This window comes from Lottia gigantea, assembly GCF_000327385.1.
Source record: "Lottia gigantea unplaced genomic scaffold LOTGIsca_17, whole genome shotgun sequence".
NCBI lineage: Eukaryota > Metazoa > Mollusca > Gastropoda > Lottiidae > Lottia > Lottia gigantea.
In genome coordinates this window covers 3,079,164-3,091,835 of record NW_008708133.1, presented here as the reverse complement: position 1 = coordinate 3,091,835, position 12,672 = coordinate 3,079,164, and the positions used below count along the sequence as shown (strand labels likewise).

The window sequence follows — 12,672 nt, the reverse complement described above, 5'->3', positions numbered from 1 at the left end:
GAAAATGCGCAATTCAAGCATTCTTGAGAGCTTTTAAAGGAATGATGTTCCTTAATATCAGAGTTAGTTATTTTGGAACAATCCTGTAATTATGTTGTGATTCGGACTTGCAGGTGACCAAAGTGGCTCAAAGAATTCCTAAATATCGAATTATGAGAAATTATAGAATTAGTACTATTTCTACCTATAAGAGTGCGTTACATTCGTGGTTATCCTCATTTTATAGTATACTCAGTACCAGTAACGTGGTAAATAGTACACAATTAGGTAACCCAATATTATCTGGATTTAATATCAAAGCTATAACATAACACAATGAAATACCAACCAATTTATACCGGCATTTATACATATTCTTATCTTCTGGAAATCAATGTCTTAAACATAGTTGTAGGTATGTGCCAACTTCTTGGTATTCCTTCAAGTAATGAAGGGATACAGTGTTCAAGTTCAATGGAATGGGAAATACAGTACACATACACCACTTAGTCCAATTCCATCCAACGGTTACCCACTATGGATTTAGGCTAGGCGACTGGATTCTCAATCGCCTACTCATTGTGTTTATCGTAATATGCTTTGAAGGGACTTATTGGTTATTAATATGATACGCCTTATTTTAATTTACATTTTGAAATGTTTTGTTGAATAGTTACTCTTAGGCTATTAAAGAGGAAAAATAAGACTACAATATACCTTGAAAGTAAAGACGAAGGTCTTTGTAATTTTGTATATTATATGGATTTGAACATGGCTAGAAAATCTTTTTGTGTTCAAATTTTTTAAGTGGAATATCTCACCTTAGTCACCCTCTTTTTGTAGTTACAACCTCATGTTCCATCGAATTGTAGTCAAATTTTTTATATTGTACAACTAGAACATAACATACCTACCACACATCAGACAGAATTATATATACCATTTATAATTTACATCCTTAACACATACAGTACATAACTTTTTCATCATGTAACTTCGGAATTTTAAAAACAATTTCTTGTGCTATGTATGTCATGAACAATTGTCTCATGTTAAATACCTACCTTACAGTTCCGCACTTAAAGACAGTGCATGGTGTTGGCTTTTTATTATTCATCTGTAATGAAAAATGATATAAAAGAATTGTGTGATACCGCTTAAAATGCTATGACGCATTTTGTTTTTAACAATATTTCTCATTTGTATATTCAGGACACGAAATGATCAAATGTTTAGACGGAGAAGAGGGATATGAGTGTAAACAATGCGGGGATAGTTCCTTTCAACCTAACAGCAACAGATTGGGTGATAAATGTCGTTTAAGGTGGGTACCATTTTTCAAAGTCAGTTGCTGGGTAAAATTATCTGGTTGCTCACATTGAAATATCACTGCATTTAATTTGAAGGTTTTTGTTTGCTGGAGATCTTTGCTTACTTTCAAGGCTATTTAGATCCTGTTTACGTTACTGTGTTGTACCCCGAGTATCATAAGATATTATCGGAACTGACAGTGCATCCCAAATGCTACCCATTAATTCTAGATCAAGTTGAAATACCAAGCTTTCTAATCAAATTACCGCGCCACCTCATTAAGGTTCTATCGTAAAGATATATTTCATCTTATCAATCAGCTTTCAATTTCATTTCCTCCCTTTCAATCAACCTCTATCATTGAACTACTGATATCACTGAGGAGACCAAAGCTAGTAGTCTATCTTCATTAGTAAAGACATAGGACAGGCAATGTCAAATTATTGTACGATTAACATAGAATATCCGCTGTGTACATTCTAGAATTATACGGAAACTTTGAAAAAGAAATTGATTGTAAGGTTACACTGGATTTTTGAAGAGAAGAATATTTACTTCGAGTACTATTTTTTGTACTCTAGGACACAAAGTTTCGAATCGGACTCCTCGCTTAGATTTCAACATAAATACGCCATATTGAAACGATGTTGATAAGAACGAACTGGCCAAAGCCTGGTTTATTTTAACACAGAGTACAAACGATGAGATGTCAAGGCGCTGAACAGAAATCATCTCATCTCGGAGATTAATTTGATAGAGATAGGTTTAATCAAGGCAAAATTTGAGTATTATAGTTGGCATGGCTCCAGCTATCCTATCTACCTACACCTGTTTACATACTTTATAAAGATAATTTCTACTCTAATACAAGAAATAAAAACTGATAATTAGATGATATCGAAGCTGACCGTCCATGTTTTTTTTTTATATCAAAACACTTCAGGGGTTGAAGAATTTTGATACATTCGTGTGGGTAATTAAGCCAAAGTCATTCATAAAAAAAGAAATGTACTTGATATTATTCGATTCAATGCCGAAAACAAGAGTCCAGTAATGACAAATTGTACAGACCGCAACCACCAATCTCAACATTAGTCTGTTACAGTAGTAACAGTACATAATCAAATTACTTGAGATCACCACGGGAGATTTTAGACGGTGCCTTATTTTTAAGATTTAGATCCTTCCATGATGTAATTCAGAAGTCGATATTAATCTTCAATGCCCAGATGATGTCTAAATGTAATTCGTCATATTATTACATTAATAAATATAAATAACAGAAAATGTATATCGCAAAAAGAATTTGAGAAGTGGAAAAAACTGCTCGATCTTCCAGTGTTAAACTTGAGTGAAAAGTCATATCAAGATAAATTATAAATGTCATTTCACACGATTAACCAGTCTTCTGAAATGATCTAAAATCAATTTCTATTCCTTGTCGACTCATATCATTCACGACTTTTATGGTTTTAGCCACTATTTTGGGAATTGGTTGAATATTTTATAAGAAAGTGGAACCCGAGCAATAATAAAATTTTATTTTTGAGACTTTTTACATTAGAATTTTTAGTTAGTCATTAGATTATAAACATTGCATCACCAGATGACCCCGGAGGACCACATGAAATGTAAAAACCTGTAGATTTAAAAGTGATACTTGTTGGTTTCATTTTAAAGGGCATCTGGACATTAGCGGTCATTCAAATATGCCAGAGAATCACCTCCTTTATTTTACCAGCACTTCGAATCAAATGCTTCAAAAAGAAGGCCTTCTTTTTTGCAGGAAATCTTGCAGTGGGCCATACCAAGATTTTGCTGATTATGGCAGTACAGTTGCTGATGCCCATTGTAAATGTACGGATGGCTACCATTTTGAAAACGAAGATCAGAGAGCATGCGTACCAAACAGGGTTTGTGGGAAGGGTTATGGCCAAGGAACTTACGGTTGGTATTTTAACACTATTTTCGAACATTTTGAACCAAAAGGGTATATGCATATTTTGGCCAATAACTATTTTTTATATATGAATTTATATGTTCTTTGATTTTTGGAATGCGATTTTTAGGAACCACCTACTACTTGTTTGTCTTATTTTCAAAGAGATCAAAAGTTCCAAAAGCGCTATATCCTTTTGGTTCAGTTACGTCAAAAAATATACTACTGCCATTCGACTTTCGACTTTCAAATGTTATGCTATTTTGGTTCAAAAAGTTCTAATAACTCGTTTTATAAATAGTTCTTTTTAATATTGTGTGTAAAGTTATATTTTTAATATGGCTGAATTTCATTGCTAATAGATATATTTTCACCATGCTTTAAGAAACACTTTGCTGATTGACACTGCATGATAATGCTTGTACCTTTTATAAATGTACATGTATTTCTAATACGTTATATAACACACAACGGTAGTTTACTTTAACATGCATCCGATCAAAATACAACTTCGTGAATTATGAATTAAATTAACGTAGGTAGAAGATAGCAAATATAATCACTCAAGAGGAAACGGAAAGGGGTATTCAACTTGGACGAATTTACTACAGTACCGGTATCGTAAAAGTCAACTCAGTTTGGTCATTGTTGTGCAGTTAATAAGTCAATATCCATTACAGTAAATCTGTATGCATTTTAGTAAGTCAGTGTGTACTTGATTAAGTCAGCCAATCAGAAAAGTGTTTCTTTAGTAGGATAAATAACGAAATAGTTTACTCATGAAAGGCATGTTGCGTTAGTTGTAAATTTCATAGACTTGATTTGGAGTAGACTTTAATTCTAGGAAGATAACTACTTATTTTAACATCATTTACTGTAGTTTAACATTGATGTGTAGGTACGAACAGTACTGTTGCAAAAATATGAAAACATTACTTGTCTAATCAAGAAGACGTGGAATATCACAAAACATTCCTAGGACGCAAAAAGTACTGAAAACTGTCTTGATGGACATAACGTGTTAACATTACTTTGAGTATATAGATTATCTATATATGCCCTTACTCGTAAAACATAGAGCATGGTGAAAGTAGTGGTATAATTTTCTTACAGGATACCGTAAAGGAGATAGTGGTAATTATCATATTTTAGGTCATTTTCATCTCGAACAAATCCAGTAACAAACTTTCTTTCTAACCTTATGTGGAAGGACACATTTTAACATCCATCCAAACAATATTCTATTCCCATAATATGACGAGCCCACTCAGTAGTCCGTCATTTGCATGGATCAAGAACCTATTGCTTCACTTAACGACCATGTAATTTTACAATCACCTACCTCTGCAGTTTCTTTTTGAAAGAATATGCAAGATGTAGCAAGAACCAATGAAACAGGAAACACATCTTCAAAGCTATCTGAAACTGTCAACTGATTTGCTGATGATGTCTACAAACGTGATTAATATTTGCTATGGTTATTTATGTTATGTATATAGATCTTTATCTTTTGTATGCGAAGTATGCCCGTATTTAAGCACCAACATATGCATAATTTGTCATACTCTCTTCTTTTTCGAACACTGTCAAAGATATAGACATTTTTATTGTCAATAAGTGACATTAAAATATATCTTCGTCGCTATGTCGGGCTGATCAGATCCGAAAATTTGTTTTTGTATGAAAACGATAGTTTTGAGAGTGTTATATATTGTGATTGTTGTAGTAATATGTATATGTAATTGTATAATTATGTATGTCATGGTGATGGTATTAATTTATTATCATAAATGTATAACGTCTATTATTGAAACATTAAAATGGAATCCCTTATTTAGCAAATGCTATTTTAAAAATGACTGATTTCTATTACAATTCTGCCAAAAGTCTAATCTCAATTTATCTAAACTGATTAGTTCACACCATTGTTTTGAATTTTTAAATGTAGGATTAATAATAGAATTAGAGTACTGTGGTTTTGTATTCTGTAAGTGTAATTGCCAGCTTTTAGATGTTAAGAGGTTTGACCACATGATTATATATGTGGCATGGAAATTTTTTTTTGCCCACCTATGGCAAGGGTTCGATTTTGATTTCGAGGAATTGTATAAACGTAGGAAATGAAACCCGCTAGCGTTTGTGATGTGTGGTCAAACCTCAATTGTTATAGATATAGATGGTGGATGTTTTGTAGCTTCATTTAGTAAATAAATGCTGGATGAGAAATATTAAACTAGTATTTTCTGTGTTTCAGGTGTTTGCGAATTCTGTTTAACTAAACAGATGTATTCTGATACAGAGGGTAGAGTACAGAGATGCAAACCTTTAACTAAGTAAGTAAATATATTTTTATTGAAATGTTAAATTTATTGCTGAACAATTTGGGGATTTTCATATACACCGCTCTGTGGTTCATTATGTTACGAAAATCAAAACCTGAAGTTTGCTTCAGAACGAAATTGTTAATGAAAGAATCTGAGCATCTTGAGTTTTAACGTCTGTGGGCATTTAAAGTCGTCAATTAGGAGAATCTAACCAATCGCCTTCGTCGTCCTCAGCTCACTGACGACTGAATAATCGCAGTTGCCATCAGTAGCTCATGTAGTTCTACTTTCGTATGGTCGACCAAATTGGTCAGAATTTGAAACATTCCAGTTGATCTTAGTGTCGGTCAATTTCTCAATATGAAAGTTTTGCTCGTGTCCGCTTCAACTTCAACGGACACGATGAGATGACCTGAATAATTGATTGACATAGGCCAATCGTTGGACTTCTGAAAAGCTGAAGTGACTATCATTTCTTTTCATTAAAATGTGTGTGTTCAGTCCAGGAATACACTGAAATAATATTAACCAATGCTTCATTTATAGTTGTGAGAAAAATAATAGATGTGTCGTCAAGAAAAGTAACGGTACATTTGATAATGTTTGTGGTCCTGTTGTTAAAGGTATTTATTCATTGTTTCATAATATAAATAAATCAGCATGTAAATGATCTCTCTAATGCGATTCTTCCCTCGAATATTCAAACTGGTTTGATGGACTGACATAGAAACGGCATGTCCTGACAATATACCCCCATGACACAAAACATGACCTTGTTATCTTTATTTGACCAATCAGGTAACGAAAAATTCATCGCTCATTTACTTTTAAATTCATTTCTGTTCAAATCAGTTTCTATTATTTCAATAAGTTAAATACATACAAGTAACTACAATCGAAATATTGAAATGGGCTTACAACCATCGTTGTTATTTCAGATACCAATGATTGTAGTAGCGTTGTAAAAGGTCCAGAAGACAGTGGTGTTAGTGGTAGTTTAGCTCTGATTCTAGGAGCATCTTTTGCTGTTTTTGTTATCATTGCCATCGTAGTCGTTTTAATCCTTTGTTTATTGAGACGACGAAAGCAAAGAAGGAGAGGTCAAAAACCTCTTACAAGTGAACATTTGGAAATGTTAAAAGCTCGGCTTTTAGAACAATGTGAAAAGGACGATGCACTTTGTAAAAAAAGTAAGATTTTTAATTTGATTAAATATATTTTAATTGTAAGCATAATCCTTTCTTTACTGTTCTCCGACAAGAACGGCATTTTGAAGCACTCTTTGAGTTGCTATCAGTGTAATCATCATCTTATTCAACCAAGTACTAACAGTGCGAAACGTAAAACGAAACCCGAAATTCAAAACAACACATTGGCGAAACTATAGGTAGCAGCTAATGAACATTTCACATGAGAAGTATATAAATTTGTTTTGTTTTTATTACAGCCATTTCTACATCATTCCGAGTTATTGAAGATAGAATTGATCGGCAAATCTGGACTTTGCCTCAAGAATTGTTTAGATCACATTATCAACCTGGACGTTATGAGATTTTAGTTGAAAAATACAAAGGTAATTATATCATTATCAGTTGGCGTTAGTCTTCTAGCGACCATAGGATCTGTGAAACAAAACTGGCCAATACCTAATAATCAGCTTGATGGTCGTAGATTTCGACGGTCAAATCGACAACCATATCAAATTTTTTCCAGAAAACTGGTAAAACTGGTTTCAGAGTAGTAAGTTAAGTGTCAGATACGTATCAATCGCTGTAAAATAAATCAGGTTTAAACTGGTTAGAACTGTCGAGTTCTTCTTTTCAATGCATTAAGATGTCAGTGTTATTGATGTCATTTGTTCTTGTAGAGAGTCAAGAAAAATATGCTGTAAATGGTTATTTGAGAGAATGGAGGGAGTGGAAAGGTTGTAATCAAGAATCAGTCACAGAACTATTTCATTGTTTGGGACAGTGCAAAAGAGATGACATTATTTATGAAATTTGTAATAAATTAAGAGATGACATAGGTAAGATATTTGTCCAAGTCATAACTGATAACTGATTTCGACCGTTGGTTTTTTAGGAAATAAAGTAAATTTTATGATTACTTCCCTGTTAAATGAGAGAATTCAACCTTTAGATACCATTATCTTCTTCTAAACCCTTTGACCTTGTGTATATTTTGATTGTGATATTTTAATGGAACATTAAGTGGTGACATCTTCATTATTCGTTCTAACATTGTTATTGTATTTTCATTTTATTTTATTTCTCATTTAATTTCGATTTCAGATATAACATTTGACGAAGAGGCAGGTATAGATGCTAATAATCCTAGTAATAGAGCGAAAAATTCCTTTATGTCTGACATAGTAGACATCTTCTTTCCCTGCCTTAAATCACCTTCTAAAGATACTAAAAATAGAAAGGCAGAGGGCGGCGAAACAACAGACAAACTTTTAGAAATGAAATCATGTACACCACCAGACGTTGATGTTAAAAGTGCTGGTAATCTATACAGAGAACGAGCTCATCCAAGTGCCCCAGTTTTCTCAGACGATAGCAATTCGGTTGTTGACCCCCAACTACAAGGATATGATAGGCAATTTTCTTGTCCTGTTCAGTGTACAACATGATTTGTGAACTGTTCGCCATTTCTTTTTTACAAAACATGTTTTATGATAAAAACTCTTTGTGAATGGATATTCCTCTGGGAAACAAACATTATGTGAAACGGTTAAATCGTTTTGGCATAATAAGGTATTAACGAATCTGTATTTGTTGGTGATAAGTGTGATGGCATGCCAGTGTTTGCTGGGGAAATTGGCGGTTTTATTGAGAGAATTCAACTTGCCATGGAAAACACAGCTGTAAAGGAATCTTGGCTTCAGATAATTTACCATCGACAAAACGACAATGGCATTGCTTGCTTTGTATTAAGAAAGTGTGTACATCATACTGATATTGGCGCTAACGAGTAACACAGTGTTATGGTGTGTCGAGATACAAATAGTGCTAAATTCCATGGATACACCTCTACAAAATGTGAACTTAATTATTATTAAAACACATCTCTATCCATTACCAGCGAACAAGTCTTTCTTATTCAAACAGAAGTTATGAAATATATCAAGTTGGATATACCTTTTAAACAAAGTACTTGCCACTTATCATGGTATTGTGAAAGTTGTATATATCATTTAATCATGCGACTTCAAAAGTCGTCATCTATGTTATTCATGAACGAGTTTTAATATTATAATGCGGAATATGTTTTATTAAGTATTAAAAGTGCAACGTGTAGATTTCTGTAGCTGTTTACCCTACCTGTTCCTACTCGACGTATATGTCTGAAAGATGCAGCAGATGCAGCCATGTAACTGTTAGTGCACAGCGCTTGAAATCTCATCTTTATGCTCCTTTAATCTTTATTTCATTATATACTATGTATGTATGACGATTTCGTGTATAGAAAAACGATCTTCAGGCTATTTTAGACCTGCATGTAAACTGCACAATAAGGAATGTAGAAAAGATTGAAACAGTAAATTTTTATTTTCAATAGTACACTTAGGTTTTGTTTTTGAATTTATTTTTCTTAAAGGTATATAAGCATCATTAACTGTTGTTACATTGCTATAATATTAATTCGCTTCATTGTAATATCAAAGTTGCTTTGTCATCCTTAGCATGACATTTTCTTTTTGTGTTCTCATTTATGATTTCCTTATCATTATCATAATTATGTATTCTACAAGGTAAACTTACGGTTACCACGCATTTCTTGATAAACAAGACTACTTTTCAAATAATCGTTCGAAATTGACATCACCCTCTTATGTGAATAATAGGCCTAATGTCATGATTAATTCCATAATTTTTTTTTTTAAATTATAATAAACTCAGTAAAGGGGACCTCACACCAGTTGCCTGTGTTGCGAATAAGAACAAAGGTCATAAGTACCTGATTTGTGAGTTCGGTACTCAAAACCGCTTTTAGTATTCGCAACCATACACAACTGGTAATCGCTATGGTGTGAGGGTACCTTAAGGCTACCCTAAAACATTTCTAGGAAAAATCTATTTACAAATTTTCTCTGGCTTCCAGAAGTCATTTGACATGTTAGGTTTTTTCTATCACGACAATTTTCTTTGCTCAGCGACTTGCTGTGACCATTTTGGTATAACCAAGTCCACATTTCGTCTTGTTTGAAAAAGAACTGTGGTTAAGCTGCATGTAAACGTTCCGGAAAACGTATGAGAAACTGTAAAATAAAAATTAAAATCTGGTTCTATGATGTTATTCTAACTATCTTGTGCAATGAATAGTAAGATTAATATCGAACGCATTTCAATAATTGTCGTCTAAAACGTTTACAAATGTTATGAAAATCTGTATTGTGAAATTTTTTCATCTTTTTTTGGATATAAATGAAATATATTATTTTTGTGTATATGAAATTCGGTTTATTTTTGTTGATGAAAGTGATTATTATTGTATCCATTCTGTTTATTTCATATTTCGGTCTTGTAATAAACAAATATTTTCTATTTATCCTGTTATACATGCATTTGAAATATATTATGTCAGTCAGACTGATGAGACAAGAATAATTTCTGCCCAGCATTGCTGCAATAGAATACTGTTGTCATTTAACAGGGATATCTTCACTCTTACATTGTGTCTGAATATACCAACAAAGTCGTTTATCTAAGTCCTTATGTATTTTCAACGTTTGTCGTATTCAATCTCTCATCATTTCCAGGCCCGTAGCAAGTGTTTGGTAAGGCAATGCCTCGGAGAAAAATGGATTACATTAAGCTATGAAGTAAAAAAAAAACAACAGGAGATGATTTCGTTAAAAAGAGATGTTTGCTTGTTTATGCTGTTTGTTCGCATCTATTAGCTATTAGGCAGAACAACACCCAAATACTGATGCCTTTGTATTCATTGATGGAAACGGTAAGAGAACAGCACTAACTTCTTAAGAGATATATGATCAAACTGTCCCACTCTCTAAACATGTGAAGAATCTTGGTCGGAATACTGGGGACATCTTGTGCAATCTACTGCCTGAATCACCAAATGCATTTGTTGCTTACTGGTTGTACCTAAGATGTTAAAATGAGAGGAAATGATTATTAACATCCATCTTGGATTGTTTTCTGTTATAAGAACATGTCCAGAAGTCAGTGATGTCTTGGTTCCAGATACTTTGCTAGTAAATGAATTGTGAGCATATGTAGTACCTCATCAAGGTTCTAATTTAAATGTGAATAACAGAAATATTTTGCAAGGAGAAATTCGTGGCCAATGGTATTGCCGTTGGTATGTTATGCTTCTAGACAAAATTCCTTTAAACAGAAACAATAAACCTGATAGAAAAACCTTACAAAAGTATGCTGCTCAACATTTTAATCTAAGCTTCCTGTTATGTCCATATTGACATAGGTATTATTTTAATGCCCACTGGCCCTTCTCTGGTCAAAGTTTGAAAGTAAAATGCAAGCGAGAAAATATATCCAAACTGCAAACTATTAATGAAAGGCAAAAAGTAATGAACACATGGAAATATAAAAGTTACAGAGTACGAATAAATGTATTTTCAAAACTAAAATTTATCGATATTTCTGTAATTTATAATAATACATAATATTCAAATAGTACAAAATTATTGTTCACATGGGCTTGGATTCTCCCAATCAAATAATGCAGAGCTGGATGTTCCGTTTCTCTACGGGTAAATCCACTTGCCGTCAACTGAGGAATTTTTTAAAAATCGTGTTAGACTTTGAAATTTGTACCCAACAGCAACAAAAGTTTGCAACAATTTGTAACAACGAATATTCCAGTATCCTACAATGACGATATACATCAAAATTAATTTTCATTATAAACAGATTGGGATATGATCAATACTTACAAAGCATTGCGCCCATCGAGTGATAATCAAAATTATGACACAAGGCAAGAAATACAAATTTTCTGAAGGTATTTCGTATTCTAAGGGAAGTAACTTGTATTAAAACTCAAACAGTCTTTCTTGCGATTTTTCAAAATCGTGATAAAATCAGTAGACTTTTGACTGAATCAAAAATTGAATTATTGAATAATCAAACAAATTTGAAATCAGAAAGGTCAAAATAATAAATATTTTTGAATTAGATACACATGCATTAATTATATGCTGTTTCATAAAGACCAATTTCAAGATCAAATTAAAATATAACAATTTGTAGTTTCCCCCAAAACAGACAAAAATGCAAATCTTGATGTTTCTGTTGAGGTGATTTATTTTTCTGCAGGTCGATCCACTTATCGTTTATGATCTGAAAAGGTTGATATATATCTCCTGATCTTGGTCAATAAATTTTCCTGTTCAAGACAATATTTCTTGACTATATGGAAGGTATTGTGTGATTGACTATACTGACTAACCACTTTTAATACTATAAGCTTCTATATTTGACTGATTTGCTTAAATAAGGACAACATTTGCTGGTAAAAATTTCGTCAAGATCAAGAAGGTCACATGTTGTAACCTGCAAAAATATCACGAAAACAAAAACATTCAGATCTGTTTTTATATGTACATAATAGAATAAATTTTTTTAATAGCTGTGCCTCTTGAAATATCTAAAATATCAACACACACATCACAATAAGAGAAAGGTGAGGTGCTGTCTTGTCTGGTGCATGACAGCTCTTATCTTTTTTCAGGGGATAAAATTTTGGGAATAATTGTGTCTTTCCACTGTTCGTCAGAGACATTTTTAGCCCAGTCTGGAACATTAGACATAGGCAATTTAAAACCTGCCATGGCTGCCTTTATTTCTGCAGCATGATTTTCGTCCATTTTGATGGAGTTTGTGTTGGAATGATCAGGTTGGTTCCACAATATATCTGATTTATCAGGTTTTGGTAACTCTGGAGCTTGAAGGTATGAACCAGCCGATCCACTGGGATAATGTGTAAGATGGGGCTGGTGACAGTCGACTGGTTCACTTGTTCTCCAAGGTTGACTAAGTGATGATGTTCTGCCAGTTGAGTTACTGTTAGCACTTGAACAAGACATTAGAATGTTCCCTTCAGTCGAATTGGCATTATCATGCGAACTCA

At 33.1% G+C, this 12,672-nt stretch overlaps 2 protein-coding genes across 2 annotated transcripts; one reads left to right on the top strand and one right to left on the bottom strand.

Moving 5' to 3' along the window:
* Positions 1-315: 315 nt before the first annotated feature.
* LOTGIDRAFT_231120 (hypothetical protein) lies at positions 316-10,106 on the top strand (the record flags this gene model as incomplete). Its single annotated transcript, XM_009051771.1, has 9 exons — positions 316-394; positions 1,192-1,303; positions 3,077-3,237; positions 5,484-5,562; positions 6,100-6,176; positions 6,492-6,743; positions 7,001-7,126; positions 7,421-7,579; positions 7,845-10,106. 9 exons carry the CDS (start codon positions 316-318, stop codon positions 8,186-8,188), a joined length of 1,389 nt encoding a protein of 462 aa, XP_009050019.1. The 3' UTR covers positions 8,189-10,106.
* A 2,153-nt stretch (positions 10,107-12,259) lies between these two features.
* On the bottom strand, positions 12,260-12,628 carry LOTGIDRAFT_113458 (hypothetical protein; the record flags this gene model as incomplete). The annotated part of the gene is made up of 1 exon (XM_009051770.1): positions 12,260-12,628. One exon carries the CDS (start codon positions 12,626-12,628, stop codon positions 12,260-12,262), a length of 369 nt encoding a protein of 122 aa, XP_009050018.1.
* Between the last annotated feature and the right edge of the window lie 44 nt (positions 12,629-12,672).